Genomic DNA, 22196 nt, shown 5'->3' on the forward strand with positions numbered 1-22196 from the left:
TAAACTAAGTACTTTGCTTTCAGTGTTGTAATTATTATCGACTATTGTTATAGCAATGCCTTGTTCTGGTCTCTTAGGAGTCTTTCAGATGAGCCTGTTTTGGGGTTTTACAGTTAGTTTTAGGACTGTGATGAAGACGTTTATGGTTAGCAATGTACTGATAATAGCCAGATTTAGAGTAAAGGTTGGGACTAGGCTGTAGAAACTAATGAAAAATAAGTGGAAGTCAGCGCAAAGTCCTTGTGAAGATAGAAAGACATATTGCATGTGGGCGTGTGTCCATGTCAGAAAGGAGGGGTGAGCAGATTTTAATGCATGGTCAGAGGCAGGCATCATTGATTTTGACACTAAGTGAAGGACAAGGAGTGCAGAGCTCGATTCCAAATCAATGACACAGTCCAAAATGTCTGTCATGACAAACTGCAAGGGTGCCAGATGTGTGTGGAAACCACAGTGACACAGATTCAGTAAGACACACGAGACAAAACTTTCACCAGCACAAGGAGAGAAATTCAGTTTTGTCATGAAGATTCTCAAAGCAAACAAGTCTCATCCCCCAATGACGGATCCGATGTTGATTCTAAAATAAGAAACTTCCCAAAGAAATGGCATGGCAAATGCAAAGAAGCACCATTTTCAGGATCCTGCAGAGACCAAAGCAGTGGGTGTATTAGACTAATTAAGCAGGGCCTCTGTACTCAGACGTCAATAGGTTCCATCAGACTGCACATAGCTCCTATAATGGCCCATGCCCAACCATAGAGGGAATAGAGCTGATTATACACCTGCATATATGCACACATTTAAACAGAAAGATTGGACTAAACGCAAAGACATCAATGACAAATTCTGTTTTACACTTTTATTTTTCTAAATCTCCAGGACTACATAGATGACCAGTTTTTCCTGATTTTCCGTTGGCTTTATGTTGGCACTGTTTTCTCTGCAACTTTGTGGAAATCAATAAAGTAACCAAATTTAGGCAACTGAAAGGGTGGGGTGGGGGGGGAACTCAAGTTCTTCTGATACTCTGACTGGTTATAGAAAAAAAGGGAGATGTTTCACAGAAATGAAGAAAGAAGGAAACCTCTGACTGCTATCCAAGTGGAGGTGCGAGCAGAAATTAAAATGTTTCGTATCGAGCAGTCCGAAATGAATTGGGCGAGCCGAGAGGAGAGAAAAGGAAGAAAAGGAAAAAAAAAATCAATGGAGCTCCGGCTGCGGTGAAAGGGACGGCATCACGAATGGGATTTGCCAGTGGGGCTCAGCAGCTGCCAAATAACCTAGAGCTAAAGAATTACAATAATACTGATGAAGTGTGCGAGGGCTTTTAGGGGCATTGCTGGAAAATTGCACTGATGGAGGCATAACAGTGCTGTCTAATTCAAGTATCCCCCTCCACTCACCTCGGAAAGGCACAACAACAGACGCACCGCTACCTTTTATAACCAGGAAAAATGGGTTTAAAGAAACACAGAGCTGTTTCTGTTGTTCTCCGGTGTGATGTGCGGATGAAAGATTTTGGATTTTGGAATCTTCTTGATCCTTGTGCATCCACGGTTGGCGGTGTTTGAGCAGTTATATGGCATCATATAAGACAAAATGCAAATCTTATTTATTTCATTTTGAGCATGCTGCTGCAAAGAGGGAAAAAAAAGAAAGCAGTAGAGGAAGGAGGGAGAGATGAGATGGGGTATGGGGGGGGGATAAAGAGATGAGAGGAACAAGCTCCCATCATCTATTTTTATGCTGCGTTTAATTTACATTTTCTTTTGCTGCCGATAAAAGCAGACAGGGAACACAAGGACGGTGACACCCGGAGAGCTCCCCGGGTCAGAGGGCCGCAGTTAACCTGTCAGAAGCAGAGTACTGATTAGAATAAATCTACACACTCACTAGAGGTCAACTCCGGCCTCTACTACCGATACGACCCACCACTCTTTAAGGCACGCGCATGTCCACCTAGCAGACACAGAACATGTGCGTGTGTGGTTGAGGTGTCCATGCATGAACACATGGAAAAAAAAAATCACAATGAATGAATAAAAATAGATTCCAAAAGTATTCACACCCCCCTTGAACAGACTTTGGTTTTGTTAAGACCTCAAACTTAAACAAGTTTTTTTTTTTTTTTGATAATAGGCTAGTGCATATTTGTGAATGGCAAGAAAAGTGATTTGTGGTTGTAAATTGTAAACCCTGAACACACTACATGCATGATGGTGGCAGTGTCGTGATGGGATGAATCAGCTCAAGAGTTACATAAAGCTCTGTGTGTGGGGGAGGATGTGAGAAGCGTGTACATGAGCCTGATTGACACAGGTTCTGATTGATCGTTTCTGAGCCGGAGCTGCGCATTTCTGCAGGTAGCAGGAGTATCACTGAGCAGCCAGAGTGGCTTGATTTCTTTCCCCATCGGTCTCATATTATACTGTCAGGATATATTGAGAATTTTAACAAATTACATATACAGATTTAAGCGAGGGGTCCAAAATTATTTTTGCATTTGCCTTTTAAATATTTCTTTCTGATAAATAATAAATAGATTGTAGATCTTAAGCCATGAAAAATCATTTTAATCACCTACATTATTTAAATAATTAATGACATTTGTAATCTTTCTTTAAAAGATGAACATTTCCTGTTACTGTAGTATCTGTTACTGTTTGTACATTATCTGTATCTGTTTCTTGCTGCTTTGTTTGTATTGACTGGTCTGAGCGCTTGCGTCCTTAAAAAGAAAAAAAGAAACATCAATAGGGATCTTTTCAACACCATTTTCCTTTCAATCTAGCAACTAAAAAATAAGACAGACTCCTGTAAATGGACTTATTACGAAACAGCTACAAATGTAAAAAAGTACCTAAACTCCATTCGCCTGCACAAGTAATAATTACAAAAAAGCGAACCACCCAGCAGATCCACACCTCCTCTTCGATGCGAGTGCGAGGGGAGGGTCAGCTCAGAGGGTGGGAAGCCTAACGCACGTAAACACCAGACTCCATCTCTGGGGCACAGAGGGCAGGATCCTGCGGCCCTCTCAAAGAGGATGAAAGCGCTGCCGTTGAATAAAAGAGCGAGGTTGCCGGTGTACACAAACGTGCGCGCAGAGCGTCTCACTCGAAGAGCTCGAGGCGATGACAGTATGGGATATTTCTCGGGCCCACACCTATGGAGGGTGCAAAGCCGCCGCTGAACGCGTCGGGGCGAATGTGAGGTTTACACGCTGGAAAACAAGGAGGCTGGGGTTGTGCAGTCACAATTAATCTGCAGGTCATCGTCGAAAGGGTAAAAAAAAAGAAGATAGATTTCCAATTGTTTTTGGGAAACCTAGGGATTTGGTAAACCAATTGGAAAAGCTTACCGTCTTTAAGCGAACCTAGTGTAAGTGTTACAGTGTTAATGAGAACAAGGGTCAGCCGTTGCCAACACAAAGAAAGAAAAACATGTCTGTGTCTTGAATTTTTATTTCGTGATCACATTGGGGAATGTAAAAAAAGAACAGAACTGTTCCTTTTATGCTAGCGGACTTCATGTTAATATAATTCCTCGTTTCTCTCTATATCTTCACAATTTTTAAACATAAGAAGGGCTCAAACTCTAACTTATTATTTGCCATTTCATATATGTTATAATTATGCGGTGAGACAAAATGGCTTTACTCTTGTGAGGATGTTTGATGAGTTAACAATCTTCCTTTAGATGTAGGAGATCCAGCAGCAGCAGCACCTGTCACATCTCTTGAATCCCAAGCAGCAGGAGGACTTGCCTAAGAAATCAGTTTGACTCCTCGGTCATCTCTCGGCTTGCGTTCAGTCTCCCTGGTAACCAAATGCTCTACGATGGGTGGTTGTAATCTACACTACTTTTATCACTGCGTCAGATTTTAAATCAGACATGCACCACCGCATTAGAATAAGGTGTCAAATGAAGGGGGGCTGGGAGATTTTCACAGAGCAGGTTTTAATGCAGAACTCTTAAGTCCAGCTTACCAGCGACTAGGACAGAGATCGGCGAAGGCAGCACCGACAAGAACAGGAATTGAAGGCAGCAGGATATTCACACGACGGTGTTGGTAACGGGTGAATCTTGCAATGAACAACAGGAAGAAGTGGGCTGAAGTACTAAAGCTCGGGACCCACAACAAAACTTTCCCAATCTTAACAGGTTTTGAAAAGAGTTGGAGTTCACACTCACCTACATGTTTCAGCAGATTTTTGTTTTACAACTGAGAGATTGAGCATCACACATTTAACAACTTTAACCTGCGGAGGGATCACAGGCTGCAGAATTTATCAAACCAACCAAAGGCACCTGAATGCACCAAACATCTGGTGGAGAATCCTGCGAGGGTGACAGATTGAAGGAACAAAACACACCAGCAGGTACCGGTAATGGAAGATATTCTCAGTATTTGGACAGACTACGTTTTTGTTAAACTCTCACACGAAATGAATAAGATGCAATTGTTGTTTTGTTTTGTTTTTTTTAGAAAAAAAAAGTTTCTTCATGCGAGATTGTTGGCTTTAGGATGACTTCCAACGTTGGCTTTAATCTAAAAATATATGTATTCCTACTGACAGTAGTGTAACATTTGGACTTCATCATTTATTGCATTTCGTAACTGTTTCTCCATGTGACAGTAGTTAATACGTATGATGGCAACTGCTGTCTTTCATTTATGTTTATAGTGCTATGTAATTATATAAAACATTTACAAGAAAAAAAACAACTCAACACTCACAGCTGATGTCTTGTCCCACACTCAGTTTTTGATCATCGACTGTCAGGCAACATCTAGTAAAGGCTGTAGCAGACTTTCAATGCCTGGGAATTGGCGTTAAAAGTCCACAGTTTTAGGGCTGAACGGGAATAACTATACTGAAGACTTAAAGACAAAGGGGTGTCATGGACAGATGGACTGTTACAGTGAAGCACAGACCAATGAAACAGAAAGGTCTGGAAGCCAGAAGGCTACAGAGGTCAGGGATGTAGATCAGATGGCTACCTGTAGGTCAGGAGGTCTAGCAGCAAAGCTCTGGAAAATGATCCACAGGCCTTGAGGTCCGCAGCACCAACAGTCGGTACAGGGCGAGTCAAAGGAACCCAAAACCATTTGGCAAATCAATAAACAAAACTTGGGAGAGCATTCAGGAGCCTTCCGGAGCAGATCCAGCAAATAGCATCTGGAGGTAAACTTAGAAGCTGCCGAATCAAGAAATTATACTCTGGAGGGTGACCGGGAGTCCGCGAGATTCTTTGTCTTCAAGCAGCACCACGTTGCCCGTGTGCTCAGCGGCCATGCAGCTTCTCCTCCGTAACAAGCTGTCTATTATTTTCAGACACGATCAAAGGTTGTCCTCGTCTACCATCGACTCCCCTGGATTGTCGCACAAGGCGCCAAAAATAAACGTACTTCTCCTGGAGGAAGAGATGCTGCCGTGAACATGTTCACAGCCTTTCTCGAAAGACTGACATGTCATAGTTGGGGGGGAAAAAAATGGAGCCATCAAGTCATCAATCATCTCTGCTCAGGAAAAAAAAAATCTCACGGACCTCTAAGGCTACAAATGCAGAAAGACACACATTTAGCTTTCATGCAAACAGAACTGTTTCTTCAAGCGTAAATGTGAATTAAATAATAATAAAAAAGTGGCATCATTTACTCATTTTCTAGAGAAATACTCCTCAATAGTTATGCATCTCTTTTAAAAACAAAACGTTGATTGTGATATGCTTAATTAACTAAATGGAAAAAAAGATTCCCATCATATATGACTCTGTTGGTGGCTGTTAAGTCAAGGTTAAAAAGTAATTCAAAATCCATTTTCAGCAAATATATTACCAGCTGCTTTTGTTAGCATTGAGCTCCTCTGGTTCACTTTACGTGTTTTGTTTTGCTACAAAGAGGTGTGACACAAAGGTGCGACAGAGAGAGGGGTTTCCAATTATATTTTAATTGTCTTCTTTCAATAACAGTAACTTTCACAGTGGTTTCCGTTCGTAGCGAAGACATTAACATCTTCAAGCAGCAAGAAAAATAAAGCACCGAGAGCTACAAGTTTGTTCAAATGATTTAATCTCTGGAGGTTGTCTCGGGTAGTTTAGCCCTTGTTCCCCTCTGTGTTCACTATCTTGTTTAAAACCTTGGATGTAGAAATATGATTTAAAAACGTGTTTGAATAAATTCCCTTTACGCCTATTTATGGGGCAGCACCTTATATGAAAGTGGTCACGTACGGATTCAAGAGTCGTTCAGACGCTTCGCCTGATTCATTTGTGACTCTTGCGATGACGTTGGTCTTCTCGTCTGTACTTCTGAAATACTCAGACGACTAAAACGAAGCAGGTGTTTATGCAGCATCCTCACTGTAGCCCATGATGCCCACAGGTATCCGTTTCTTTGTGTGAGTCAGCCAGAGACAGAAACAGATCAGTGGTGTCAGAACCATCAGGCCTCAGACTGAACAGAAGCCGGAGAGGGAGGGGGTCAGGTCAGGGGGAACGCTTTCTTCCTCTGACCTATTGTTCTTCCTCAGTTTGAAAACACACCGCAGCTCTTTCATCCGCGCTTCTGCAGCTAGAGAAACAGGAAGTGTCGGCATCACAGACTCCATCCATCATCTGCAGCTAAAAGACCTGTCACATTTATAGACTTTTTGACTCTCATTGTTATCCACTTCTAACGCCGCCGCGTCTCCAAGCCGCTCATGGAAGAGAAAGGCCATTGTAATCTGAATACACAGATTTTAGTTACATGCCAAGGCTGGGCGATGCTACGATGTCAGATCGGGAGGGATTAGACGATGTGTTACGATACGCAAAAGCAGAGAAGATTGCTCACATGGGAAGTGGAGTTTATTGCTTATTAGTGCTTTTACGCAGACCTCTCAAGTTTTATTTACTTATTTTTTTCTATCTCAGCTTCATACACTCAGCCTTGCCAAATCCCAAAAATTAAAAATCTGCTATCCCATAAGTTGCTAGAAGTCACTAAATGATAGTAGAAAAAAGTGTCAATATCAAATGCAGTAATTTATTTTAAACTAAATGAATTTGACATTTAAAATCCCAAACTGACTGTGAACCAGGCTGAGATCAGCCAGCTGTTCTTACGTCCATGTATGATTCATTTGAGGTTTGGATGGAGGTTTGGATGCGTCCTTTTTTTCATGTTCTCACTGCAGCTGGGAGGGACTGCTGCAGAAAGACTCGAATGTCTGTGACTCCTTCTAGGGGATGGAAATTAGCCAGCGACATTCTTAGATTGTTCAGAACAAAAGATTTTTTTTAACTTAACTCTGATATACTCTCGCTGTTAAGCTGGCTGTGTCACAACAATGACGTTCTTCAGAATAAAAGAACGTCCTGGTAGTTTCCAAGTCTGACATCACAGTCTTGCTCATTTTGGGTATTTTATTGTGCTACATGGTGAGTGTTTAGCAGATTAACCGTTTCAAACAACAGTTTCAAATTTATACTAAGAACAATGTTTCCCAAAGTTATAAAGTAGAGCCGTTTTAATGAAAAATTACTTGATTCTTTTAGAAATTTTATGTTATTCTCCGTCCAGCAGTTGTTTGAGGATAAATTCACATTATGATCTTTAACCTATTTTATATCATGCTTTATAAGCTTCCAAAGCAATTTATTGCATCTTACAACTGTTCTCCATTTAGCAAAATTACAGATAATTCTTTATTTGTACCTTACTGCAATGCAGTGTTGTAGGTGTTAAAAATTTAATTAACTTATTTGCATTTCAGTTCACAGTGATTTGAAACTTGACTTATGATGAGTAAAAAAAAAAAAGTGCACATCAAAAAAAAAAATTCTCCCTAAATTTTTAGTCTTCCTGTTCTTCTTTTGGCGCTTTATTGTTGCATTTGGAAAATATGATCAAATGATGAACATCATTTTACTTTTGCATTTTCCATGTTTATACCAGAATTATTTTATTTATATATATATATATATATATATATATATATATATATATATATATATATATATGTTTTTCCTCCTTTTTAGAAATTGGACATTAAAAAATTAATTTAAAAAAATCTATCGTGATTTAAGGTCTCCGTTTTCAGGCTGACCAGGGTGGTTCTCTCAGACAGGCTTAACACCTTCCTCATCTCTCCTTCACCTATAGCTCCAGGTCAACTCTAATAGCAATCAATGAAGGCTCCTGCTACAATGGCTAATTCAATTTCCCTGGACCGGTTTTCTCATCAGAGCTCAAGGTCCTGTCCCCAGCTGATAGGGCCTGGGAACATGTCTGGAAGTGTGAGGATTTATCCAGGCTGTCAGCCACTCCTCTGTAATAGACACAGATAACTGGATTGCTGGACAAGACGGGAAGGTGAGGAGCAACATGAGATGAGAAGCTCACCTGCCCGCCTGCATGCCCAGAATAAGGTGCACCACATCCACCAACGCCCCCCTTCCAACCATTAAAAAAAAATAAAAAAAACTTAATCAAGAGACCTCAGCTCCTGCTTGGCCATCTTCAATGAGATTTCAGGGACTTAGAGCAGGAAGGATGGAAAAAGAGATCTAGAGGGAGGTGAGGGGGCGGGGGGGGTGCTGGTTGTCTAAGGGGTGCCAAGGTGAGATTAACACCTGTGTGGCTTCTGTTCACTTACCTGGGGTTCCCAAATGACTCCCCCGGCTGCAAAAACTGTGCTTATCCCAATTGGCAGAGAGAAAAAAAAAAAAGTGAGAGCAGACTGAATAAGAAGAGAGGCGGCACCCTGCTCTCGCTGTCTGTCAGCTGGCGACCCATGGGGGCAGAGGTTTTGAGAAGAGAGGGATCAAAGGGGAACCAGAAAGGAGAGAGAAAGTGGTGTGTGAATAAATACAAGGAGGGGAAGGGGGGAAAAAAATGGAACCAATGATCCACTTTCTGTCTCCTTCGATCTCTGCCTCCTTTATTCCACTCGCACTTCCTCTCTTTGCTCGGCCGTTCTGGTCTCCTGGACAGCAACCCGCTGTCCACAGCAGTCAAAGCAAATAATGCGAGGGTGAGAGCGAGGCCTAATGTGGTGCTCATCGTACACGCACCACGGCGGCGGCGGCGCACACAACACAAACAACCGAGACGCAACAGCCCCCTCTCGGGCTCCGCATTCTGGCTCTCACACTGCAGCCGCCTCTGTGGAGTGTGTAGCTGTGCTGTGTGCGTACGTACATCTCTATACGCTGTAAACATACTCGCACACATGTTCCACCGTCTTTCTTCTTGCGTGTACATGCACGATCAAATGTCATGTTCAGCAGTGTGAAAGCAGATATTCTCGAGTCTCTAGCGCCATTCGGGATCCCCGGTGAGAAGACATCTGATGGCAGATGCTGCAGTCTGATGGCAACTGAGTTATCCAACCACACCACAAACCATTGCCTCTTCCTAACTTAACGTATGTGCCTCACACTCATCCACACGTGCATGCACATATGCTCATGTATGACTCCAAGACGCTACTAAGTAAAAAAAAAAAAAGAAAGAAAGAGGACAATTTTGTATTCAGGGAAGAAGGCAAATCTTTCACTTTGCAACAAAGGAAACTGAGAACAATAATTGTATTCCTAATTCATCAGACATGGTGAAGGGATGCGTCTGAGGTCTTGAGTGGCGTGCCGGCAGTTGTCATCTGTCTGCCGTGCAGCGAGTTAAAGCCGCCGTGGCAGCCAGCTTTCAGACTGGCGTACAATAAGCTGGACAGCAGCCAACGTGTCTCCTCTTCAGTCATCACGCATTCTTTCAACCCACACAGGATGCAGAGAAAAAGGCCCGATTTGGACAAAAGAAACAAACCGCAATTCTGTCTTGTGAGCATGAAATTAAAGTTTAGCATTTCAAAAATTTCCCAGAAACGTCTCGAGTGCCTTTTTTCTTTTTCATTCAGCTGAGCTTAATGAAACGACACAACCCGCTTGGAGTGATTAATGAAAATGTCAGATAATTGTGTCCTGGCAGCATTTCATTATTCTGTGTCCTTTTTTTTTTTTTTTAAAGCCTCGACTGGAGCAGGAATCCCGAAAATATGTAATTTAGCTCTGACCTTTGGCAGAGTTCAGCAGGTCCCCCATCTGTGTGCGAGGAGCTGAGAGGAGCAGGGAGAGAAGAAGAATGATGACCCCTTTAACAGCTTGCCTGCGACTACCTGCTGATCCAAAAACACTGGCCAGACATGAAGCCCCTGCATAGTCAAAGGATCAAACAGGGCCAGAAAATACTGCTTATTTCAGTGAAACAGAAAGAGAGGGTCTTGGGGGTGGAGGGGGGCGAGAGGGGGAAGCTTGTGAGGTTGTGGGGGATGGTGGGGTGGGGATGTCCAGTGGTATGTTTTGTGCTACTTTAGGCAAAATGGAAAGAATACGAAAAAAAAAGAGGGTGGAAAACTGAGGTCTTAGACTGATGGAGACAATGAGGAGGGCAGGAAAAGCCCTAACTGGTGTTCACAGTCCACAGATTCAAAACCAGATACTACATTTTTCACAGTATAGCCTTGCCAACAGTCCATGATGCATTGCACTTCAACAAGGTTCTCAAAGGTTTCAGAGGAGAAACAGTCCCACAGCATCGCAGATCCACTATAGTTATTAGCGGACAAGAGGTGGTTTTCACATCTTCGTCCACTATTTCATACCAGTATTTGGTGCCAAGAATTCAGCCTTAAAACTTGTACTAACTTAGTGTCAGACATATTCTGTTAATTTTTTAAATTGCTTTTAAAATTCCTATTAAGAAAACTGTTGATTTGCTCTTTCGCAGGGCATTTCTCTGAATCCTTACCAAAATACAATATTGGCAAGAAATGTCCCACATTGCATTTATCCTGAATCTCCAGCTGTCTGGTCTTAACTACCATCATTGCTACATTACTCTGTCAGGTCAGGAGGCTGGCCACCCCTTTCACAAGTCAGGTGGCTCTCATTTGGCGACTCAGAGGTGGGACATCGGTGGGTCACCTTCTTCCACCTATGCTCTTATCAGTCTTTTTTGGAAAACATGTTCAAAATCAGTGTAAATCCAAGCTTTAACATGTGTTTTGTGGAAGAGGCTTCAGGCACATTTGAACCAAAGTACTTCAGCTTCTGACAGAGTTTACTAGATGTTTACTCTTGTAATAATAGGACAGAAAAGGCTTTTTACCTCAGAATGCCTCCTAAACAAGCACCAGGCATGTAGATAAAACAGCATGTATGTAAAATGGTTGCTATGGAGACCTGCTAACCACAAGATGCCACCCTTAACTCCCTCACCTTACTGTTTATGCATGGTGGCAAGATTACCATGTCGGTCTGAGCCAGACCTTGTTGGCTCAGACCGACAGGCCTCAGTGTCATGCCGCATTAGCGCTCCAGGTAAACAAACAAACGCCGATCAGTAACACTAAAATGCCTCAGCTACTAATACTGTAGCTCCCTAAACACAGTCCGGTACCGACATTTATATGTCGGTGTTTCTAAAATATTCAAACTGAGGAATTTTTTTTACCCTCTCCAATCCATCCTGAAATAAAATATGCATTCCTAACAAATAACTTTACACCAAAATTGTGTATGTATATATCCATGCCTTGCAAAACACTAGACTCTATTCAGCTAGAAGAAAGTTAATGCGCCACAGCCGCCATTAGCAAGAGATAACCCACACTTTGACTGCGGGGGGAAGAATAAAACGACACATACTGTACCTTTTGAAGCCTAATCCCCTTTTATATTCCTAATTAGGAAACAACAAGCAATAAGCCTCTTTGCTGAGCTGACCCACACACACCAAACTCACATATGTGGGTGTGTTAAGATCTGAGGAGAACCATTTTCTCTGTGGTCTTTTTTTTTTTTTTTACTGATTAACGTCGCCATTGAGCCAAATCCTCTGTGGAGGTATGATTTCAGCAGCTTTTGTCACGTTTGTTTCTTAGCGGACTTATGTAAAAAAAAAAAAACAATGAATTTCTTGAGCCATTGTGGAAGGTGGAGAATGCCAAAATCAGGGTTAGCACTTTATATTAGTTCATTTTTAATTGAGTTAATTACGGGGTATGTAATGAATTGCAATTAATTGCATTTTAACATAAACCCATGTAGACAAAATAAGTAACATTTTCAATCAAAAAAAATAAAGATATATATATATATATATATTTGGTTTTTTTTTGTTTGTTTTTTTTGTTTTTAATCTGTCATTTAGGTTATTCAACCATCCGAGTTGTGCAAATGACTCAGTTTTCAATGTTTCAGGAACTCCTGATCATTCATGTGAAGAGAGGAGACGCCACACATCCTTTGCTTTCCTGCGCCTTGTGCTCACGTTTGTGTGCACATACTCAGGCGTATAGAGACAAGCAGCTGGGGAAGCACAGGACAGGCTTATGTGAAATGCCCACAATGGCTCCAGAGGGATTAATTTCTCCCACTTTATTTGTTTATTACTGCATGGTGAGCAACTGGGATAGCAGCGGCAAAGCAAACAGAATAGAGCAAAGAGAGAGTCTTCTTCCTGTGGCTTTCGATGCCACAGGAAGTTTTAATGTACTGATTACAGTGTACACAGCGATGTACAGTACACTGCAATGGTTTCCTCCAAATTACAGTAAACTTTCTGTTACTTGTTTCACACTGCTGGATTTTTACACTGCCTTACCAAACTGTTTGTAGTTTGTTTTTTTTTTACATTTCACAAGTTTATTGGCGCGTGTCTAACGGCTTTGCCCACCTCGAAACTGAAAATGTTCTTTATGAAACTGCTCAGGTATTAAGTGAAGGTGAGTGTAGAAAAATGCAGGGCAAGAGTAGCATTTTTTTTCCAGTTCACGATTATAAGCTATGTTGCATTGGTCTACTGTTTAAAATCATACCAAAGTATATTTTAATAAAATGAGACCAAATATTGAAAACGTTCTAGAGGACTGGCTTCTTGTTGAAGCATTTTATAGAAAATGTCTTTGCATTATGGATGCTTTCATCTTGAACTATCTCAAGTTTCAAAATCTGTTAAAAAAATGCATTGTTTTTATTAAAAGACTGAATATTTAAAGTGTTGGCAGTATGTGCACACTGTTGATATACATATGACAGGAATAATGGTCGATCTAACATGTTCTAATGCAGACATGTCGCAAACAAACATGAGGTGGCTTTATATGAGAAAAGAACTTTATGCAACTTCATGCCCATTCTTATCTCCTCGACTGAAGGGTTATAATGATCAAAAAATAATTGAAAAAATACAGGAGAATCTTCTGAAAGGACACGCCAAGACTGGATTGGCATGTTAAATATTAGATAAAAGCTGTCAAATCAATCAAACTTCATTTGGGTTCCTGAAATCACCCAGGAAGAGTCTGACCTCCTTTTCTATTAACTTCAGATATTTTTGTACCTTCTTTAGCCACATTGCTCCCTTCTCACAGCAAGACTCTCACTCTGGCTATCTCACACGAGAATAATGAAATAAATAATTTCAAGAACACACATACACATACAGAATATTTCAGAGAAGGTCTTAAATAGATATACTACTAGTACACACAAACACACAAATTAAACATAGTTGCTCAGGGAATAGTTTGAGCACATTAAGCCTTGTCATGAACCACTAAATATTAAATTAAGCACTTCTTAATAAAGATTTTTTTAGAAATTACTTTTTTTTTTTTTTTACAAATTGAATTTAAGCAGGTTTCAGCAACGTTTTATTACACTTAACAGAAGTCTATGAGGCGCGGTATTGTAAACATTGTCTCGCAAAAGCCTTTTAACATATTTTGGTTACAGCTACGAACTTCAAAGAATTGTTTTATGTGATAGAGCAAAACATAAAAGGGCAGAAAAATTCTGAATTGTTTTCAAGTTCATTGTTATCTAATAAAATTCTGCAAAAAGTGTCCATACAGTTCAACCAAATGACTTCACAACTCAGCACTCTAGGGTAAATCGAGTCCATCAGTGTGCGATTTATTCCCAATATAATTGGTGATGACCTCAGATGTGCGTTATGGACCATAAATAAAAGTTATAAAGATCAAAAAATCCGACGGGTCATAAACGTGGAAAAGTTTAAAAGAGGATATTTACAAATTTGTACCGAACTTTGAATATCTCACGAGGCACATTTCAATCCACCATGTAAAAATTAAAAGAATATGGTGCACCTGCAAACCTACCAAAAAAAAAAAGACTGTCAGTCTAAACTGCAAGCAGAAAACAAATCACAGAAGCGACCACTAATCACCAAAGTGATTAAGGGGGAGCTGCAGAGATCTATAGCTCATGTGGGAGAAATTAGTTGGCATCTAGTCTTAGTCATGATGAGACTACATTAAAATGTTTTGGTCTGTAGCAACAGGCTTCACCATTCTAAAAAATCCACCTCGTTGTTAAAATGTGTTGGTAACAGCATCTTGCTTTCAGTAGATCTTTTTTCAGTATCAGGAAAGCTGACCATAGTTGACGTGAAGTTGTACAGTGCAAAGCGAGGATAACTATTAGAAAACTACCGTCTTCAGACTTAGACTCAGCATTTCAAGGACATATTACAACTAAGCACTGAGAAAAAGGCTTTTCAGACTAAATTAAAATTTTCATCACGTCACATGTTGAAGTAGAAACTTCTCTCTTCTTTACATGTATGGTGCTTATGAGGGAACAGAGAATCTATTGTTAGATTCTATCTGATCTTGCCACCATGTTGGGGACTAAATAATACATTTAGTGAACACATGCATGAAATATGCAGAGGTTTTGTCTCAGCTGAAATAAAAATAAATAAATAAATAAAAAAAATAGCACAATGGGATGTTACTGGGCCCAGAAAGCTACAGAAAACATGTTGGAGAAACAAGCCAAGCTCCTACCGAAATAAATCTGTTTTTATTAGATGTTAAATCCTGGTCTTTATAAAAGCACAGACTATTTGGAGTCACTTAGAAGGTTTGGTATGCATGTGTACCGAACAATTACAGCATTGTTTTATACTTAAACACACGCAGAATGTTTGCGTGCCAAACCAGGAGGGCAATTGGGGTGTGTGTGATGTCACAACGAAAAGAAAGAATCAAACTGTGATTCGTTTGAAAATCTAGAAAATCGGCTCGGATGCAAAATGAGCATCAGGTAGTAAAAAAAAACATTAATTAGTCAGGATTATAATTAAATCAACCTCTGTCATCATACAATTAGCGTTTGAAATATTTTAATGTGCTGTGGTCCATTTTGTGATGTGTTTGTCCATCCTTTAATTTTCAGCTAATTTTCAGCTAACCGGCGAAATGATATTCAATTACTTAATTAAGTATGATCCAGCTGCGTGCCATCTCTCCACACCAGGGGCTGTCTCCCTGTGGGATGCTGGTTTAAGCTTCTCTGCACTAATTAGCACAGTGACATTATCAGACTGTACCTGGCATTCTCTCCCACCTCAAGCACTGAACCAACACCGACTGCAAACTCAACATCACGTTAAAATAGAATGTTGTTTATTTAGGAAACTGTGATTTTTTTTAATTTATTTTTTGATTTTCATGTTTTCAGACAAAATTATTTTCCGAGTTACAGAATTAGGACATCTCTCAGCAAAGAGATGTCCTGATGTATGCGGTGAGTGGTTTGGAGTTGAACTTTTTTTTTTTTTTTGCATGTAATCCTGCCAATAAGTGACAGAGTACAGTGGTTTTAAAAATTGTTTATAACTCTTAGCATTTACTCAGTATTAAAACTTCAAACGTGAATTTTTTTTCCACTGGAATTTAAGTGATAGAGCAAAATAAATTATGGCCTAATTTTGAAGTGAATGGGAATCAATACATATTGAAAATACAGTACTTTGCGAAGTGTTAGAAGTAATGGATGGATGGATGGATGGATGGATGGATGGATGGATGGATGGATGGATGGATGGATGGATGGATGGATGGATGGATGGATGGATGGATGGATGGATGGATGGATGGATGGATGGATGGATGGATGGATTCAAACTACATTTCATATGGCAGACATACCAAGAAATGGCCGCCCACTTAAACTGATGAGGGCTTCACGGTCCAAAAGGGAGAAACTGCTGACAGGTCATTTTAGTCATGCGCTAAAGAAATGTAGCCTTAATGGATGAGAGGCAAGATGAATCATTTTGCAGAAAGGAATATGTATCAAGTCTTGATTAAGGTTGGTAACAAACCATGCAGGGAAGACAGCAAGCATGTGGAAGAAGGTCTTCTGGTCAGATGTGATGTAGTGAGTTTAATGGAAATACCTTGACCTGCATGTCAAACTTCAGATGTGACAGAAAAACAACAGCGTACAACACCCTAAAATCCCCGTCCACATATTAAAGCACAGGGGTGGCAGCATTATTCTGTTGAGATACTTCAAGGATCCAAGAAAGCTGGTGGGCGTTGATGTAAAAATGTGAAAGTGATCGTGTTTGTTGTTGCACAGAAAATCAAAGGAGGGTTATATTACAGCTTACATCCCAGGAGCTGTAACACACCAAATAAATGGCCATCCAAAATGTAAAAAAAAAATTAAAAATTCCAGCTATGTGGATCAGTACTTTGACAACTCCTGCCCTGACATTTATTGGCAAGGTAAACAATTTGGTTTATTCTCATATTATATTATGGTCTTCGGTTTTGAGCAAAAAATGCCTCATTAGAACCACGTGGGGAACCAACAAAGGATCAACACAGAGTGTCCAGTCCAGCCATGTCTACCTGACGACCGGCAGCCCAATTTGATTAAAGGCTGACGAGCCAAAGAGCCTCCACCCGCCATCCTCGGCAGGCCAAAAGTGATCGCTATGGTGATGCGTAATTACAGCTGTCGGCGCGCTCTCCATCCTGCTGGCACCAATTTGATTGCTCTCAGCAACAATGATGGACAAGCTTAGCATGCCCTCCATCTCACTCCTTCCCTGTCTGCTCCCTTTATCCGACATGCACCCTTCACATGGCCACTAAACACAGGCCGGTCGCTTCCATCCCGGCCCGGTTTTAATTGTTTCTCTCCCCCCGTACCGACTCCTCTCGCCACCCGTTCCCTCCCCGGTTCCTCCTCCGTCTCCCTCTCCTTTTTTCCTCCTCTCTCATGTGGACAGCTCAGAAGTGCAAGTGTTATTACATGAAACTCCCGCTGTAGCATTAATTGAAGGGAGATATGGTGGGACGAAAAGCGCCGGGGGGTAGTGCATGTCCATTATCACTCCTGCTTTCAACAGGTCTCACATTTGGAAACTGCAAATTGCAAAAACTTGCAAGGGCAAAATGTTTGACATTATTTGATCTGCAACCATATGGTGCAGGCAGGGAAAAGGGGGTGGCGTTGGTTGGGGGGAGCCCCCCCTGCCCCACCCCTTCCCCGAAAACAGATAAATAAGTAAACAAAAGGAGGGAGAGATGCACAAAAGGAGATGTGAGAGCAAACAAATCAAGAAGATAATTGTTTTTTTTAAGGGGTAATTAAAGGAGGAGGTTAGTTTGCATGAGGGCATGTCAAGTGTTCTCTTTGTAGCCTCTCCTCTGCTATGCCCTTGCCTCTTACCTTATAGATGACAATGACAGTAGCCATGCTGTAGGTGCTGAACAGCAGAACCTGATGACAGGTGGGCAGAACTGCAAGATCAAATTCACAAAAAATTAAAATAAAAAAACAGCTTTCCTGCTCGCTTTGTAATGTTGGATTTAAGCATTAATGAAGTCAAGAGTAGCTGGACGGAGCTTCCCATATCCTCTGTTAATTATCTGGCTTCGTCTCGGCATGCTTGTCCTTAATGTGACCTAATGTGGCTAATCGCCGGACTTGAAAACAATCAAAACAGCAATTAGAAACAAGAGCCCCGGAAATGCAAAATTCTCAAATGAATGCAGAGGAGGGGGGGAAATAAAGAAAAAGTGCTTTTCATGTCAGCAGGGCATGTTCAGACGGCATTTCAGGTTGTGCAGATAAGGATGAAAAATAAGGGAAAGTAGAGAACTACTGATGCTTAAATCAAATACAAAAAGAGTGAAAGCTATTTTTTTTTGTTCATCTGATAAAGAAACAGAATCCACATAAAATGGGATTTGGAGAAAAAGCAATTGAATTGATATATCAAAGATGTTTGAAAGCAGATTTGTATCTTCTTATGTTAGTTGAATAATTTGGCAGACCTTTGATGCAGTAACCTCATAAGAAAAAAAAAATCAGAAACGGTTATCTCTTTGCATTTGTTCCTTTAAAAAAAAAAAGGAGGACTTACACAAATACCTCTTCAAGGAGGTCTTGTTTAAGCTTGTAAATTCCTTGAAAGGGGATGAAATTGGGATCTGCCTATTCCGGTTACAGTCCCGGCATGGTACTGACAAAAACAGATGAGTGTTTCTCCTGAGGGAGAGGACTGTGGGTATGGAACCAGTTAGCGCTGCCTGTTATTGCATCTGATTATAAAAAAGGCTATGTGCATGGGAACTTCACTGTTAAAACTGGATGATGTTTGCGCCCATAAAAATATGGTAATGCAAAACAGTTAGCTGAAGGACAGAGAGCTTTATTATGAGGGTATTTATTGGGTGGATTTATTTGTCCAAGGAATGCTGATTACTATAAAGCTTTAAAAAAAAAAAAGAAAGAAAAAAAAAAAAAAAAAAAAACACATGCTTCGTAAAAATTCTACGTTTTATATCGGGGAACAAAAAACATAGATTCTGTTTTACATAAAAAAATTTCTTTAGCATGTCAGATGTAAGGCCAACGCAGAGTGGTACACAATTATAAAATGGTAGGAAAAGGATATATGATTTTTTTAAATATGTATCTAAACTTTTTTATGAAAAGTGTGCCATGCATTTGTGTTCAGAAACAGTAGTGACACATGGTGGTGACAGAATCGTGCTGTGGGGACGCAGGAAAAGGAAAACTGGTCACAATCGATGGGAATATAGATGTAGCTAAATCCAGGGCAATCCTGGAAGTAATTCTGAGATTAGGGAAGTGGTTTTCCTTCCATCTGAGTAACTCTTGAACATACAACATTCATAATTCATAATTCAGATCACAGCATATTAAAAATGCACTAGAATGGCCCAGTCCAAGTCCGGGTCGAAATCCAATTGAGAATCTGTGGCAAGACGTAAAAACTGATGCTCACAGATTCTCTACATCCAAACTTGAGAAAATTGGTTTCACCCTCTGCATTTGCAATGCCAGTAAAAACAACAAAAGATGCACAGATGTCAAGTCATGCTAAAAAAAGTTGCACGCCACACTATTAAGATTTTTATTTGTAAAACGTTTTCAAATTCACCTTTCACTTTCTTCCTACTTCAAAATTATCCATTACTTTGCGTTGGTCCACAGCATAAAATTTCAATAACAAACTGAACTGAGAAGATGAATTAGACGAAATTAGACGCATTTTCTTCAACATGTCAAAACGTAACGTCTGAGATGAAGCATAAAAAAAAAAGTTTTTTTCTTTCAATAATTTTTTTGATGGACAAAAAACAAAAAAGGCAGAAATCTTCTCTGATCAATGGCGACCCCTCCTCCTTTTCCCACCCAAAATGCTGCCTCCATCAACCAATCAAGCACAGACAAAAGGATTAGCAGGAATCCTGAGGAGGAAGTTTGAACAAGAGGAAACATTAGGATTGAAATAAAACACAGGAAACAGGGTTAACTACAACTCCTCCCTGCCAGCACCAGTGGCTCAGCTATTTTTTGCCCAATTATCCTTGGTTAACGGGATTAATTACTTTAACTTCTTTTTTCCCCCTTTTTCTTCCCCCTCCGAGCAAACAAGCAATAAATCCTTCCTTGTGTTACACAGTCCAAGAGGGCCATTCTAATTAGCATAACAAGTTACAAAAACATTACGACCTTAAAGTGCTCTCAGACAGAGGACGACATCAGAAGAGCACAGGATGGGATGCCATTTGGGATTTAGGAGGGCTATTTATTGAAATAAAATGTTTTTGGGAGATTGGGTGGAAGAGTAAACACGTCGTATAGTCACACACTGACATACGCACGAAAGAACATACTGCTAAACTGCTACATTGAAAGAGCAATGAAACCCAGTGAAAATGTATAAAAATTTAAAAAAAATTATACATGGCTTTATTTTTTTTATTAATTTATTTTTTTTAAGTTTAAAAACATTCCAGAAATTTCTATCAACTTCCTGCCCAAACTCACTGCAGAGTCTGAGAGGGGAAAAAAACAAAACAGACGCTTTCTACCGAACCTGTTTAGCATGAGTCCCACCCAGTCGTCTGCTTTCACTAACCTGTCCTGACAAGTACCCAGATTAACGTAATCTCATATCAGTGCAGAGGAGCAGAAGAGACCAGATGGACCTCTTGTGCACCCCCCCACCCCCTCACCCCCCTTTACCGTGACTCAAACACATGAACGTAAAGTCTCTCAGCCACAAACACACACACACACATCAGCCCTAGCTGCAGAGTGCTTTGCATACACAACCTGGGCCCTCTGCCACAGCGGTTAATGTTCTCCAGCAAATTGCCGCAGCTTTGGATGATGCTGTTCGGGGAGTGGTTCCCCACGTATTCACATGCTGCATCTCATCCAACGCTGCAGCCTTGACGGTTTGAGCCTGCGTGGTCACTGTGAAATTAGAAGAAAGAGGAGGAAAGGATGCGCGTTTTTCATTCACTAGGCTAACGGATAAATAAAAATAATAATTAATAGAGGGGCAACTGAATGAAACATCCAACAAGACGCTGCAGGCAGGGGGAACTGAATTTGGGATTTTTAACACTTGTCATCTGCCGTGATGAAGTGAGCTCGTCTTTTTACAGTTTCCCTGGTAAATCTCAACAACTTTGCTAAACTGAACAGATGGGCTTGCTAATTAGCAGCGCTCAAGCTGTAAGTTTGTTTATAAAGAGAGAAAGGGGTTCCAGACATCTTGACACATTTTATTAACATATCATACCTTAAAGCTATGCTTCTTGGTGCTCACCAGGCTCTTTAGCTAAACGCACACACACACACACACACACACACACACACACGCAGAGGCACACTTTCGCACACTCATGAGTGCTCGTACGCGCTTCACATAAATGTGCACGGATAGGCATGCACACACTAAAAACAATAAAAGTCAGCCTTGCGAAACGGGATGCCCTGCATGCAAGCTCATGAATATGCACGATTACCTGTGTGTGTGTGTGTGTGTGTGTGTGTGTGTGTGTGTGTGTGTGTGTGCGTGTGTGTGTGTGTGTGTGTGTGTGTCTTCGCAGGAGCATCGCAGAACATTTTGCACGTATGCGTCCACTATTCAAATGTGCGGGTAAAAGACAGAGTTTTTATGAGGGTGTCACGCACATGTCCTTGCAAGCGCAATGGCATGCTTCTCTCTCTCCGGTGGGACCCCTCCTAAATTTGTCCTCCCCCCCCCGTGGGTTTGTCAGCTTTCACTATTGTGTGTCACGACACTGACACTAGATGATGTCCTGAGCAGACAAGGTTGGTGTGGTTCCCCATAAGGGCCCCTGGGTATTTAAGAGCGGGATGTGATGGACTCGGGCTCCGTCAGTGCCACTTGAGCCTCCTGCCAAGCCTCACTTAGGACACCCTTGCACCAACTTGTGACAGTGATGCTGTGAGATGGGAAAAGTAAAAAAAAAAAAAAAAGAAAGCTGAAAGAAGGAAGTAGAAGAAACAAAAAACATGTATGACTTGTGGCACAAAATATTACCCATATGGTTGTTACTTTTTCCCCAGAGACGCACCACAGCCTGGTGTTTCAGCTAAAATGCATTACCATGGTGATCCTGGTTAAGAGGCTTACATTTGGGCCCATGTGGTTAGTTGCTGGGGGGACACTCCCATTGCCATGGTGATGGCTACTGGGAGGACACTTGCATTGCCATGGTGATGATGGCAGGAGCGAGGCATGCCAACCAATGAGATGATGGATAGGTGCCATGCAGGAGGTGTGAGGAAAACGTGACCGGAATGTCCGTTTGCCGTCTTCACCGTCACGGAGACTTTCCTTAAAATGCGTCTTCATACGTGGTCACGTCTGCGACAGCCCAGGTAGCTGCCCTGCAAAAACACATATTAACGCTTTCACTGATGGTAAAAAAATAAAAAAAATAAAAATGTTGGGGAAAAAAAAAAAAAAAAAAATCAGGAGAAAGTATACTCTACTGTAAAAATTAAAAGGAAAAAAAATA

General features: G+C 40.9%; 1 protein-coding gene across 2 annotated transcripts in view; it reads right to left on the bottom strand.

The window, feature by feature from the left end:
• Positions 1-22196, bottom strand: part of LOC103479141 (uncharacterized) — a 120263-nt gene that overhangs the window by 36647 nt on the left and 61420 nt on the right. For both annotated transcript variants that reach the window (XR_014085195.1, XM_081601155.1), the window contains exon 2: positions 17551-22065. Coding sequence is in view for 1 of the 2 variants with exons in the window: in XM_081601155.1 (XP_081457281.1) it covers positions 17551-17577 (27 nt within the window). In the remaining variant the exon portion in view is untranslated. The remainder of the gene's footprint in view (positions 1-17550; positions 22066-22196) is intronic.

The sequence above is a fragment of the Poecilia reticulata genome, chromosome 2, assembly GCF_904066995.2.
Source record: "Poecilia reticulata chromosome 2, P_reticulata-male-v2, whole genome shotgun sequence".
NCBI classification, from domain to species: domain Eukaryota; kingdom Metazoa; phylum Chordata; class Actinopteri; order Cyprinodontiformes; family Poeciliidae; genus Poecilia; species Poecilia reticulata.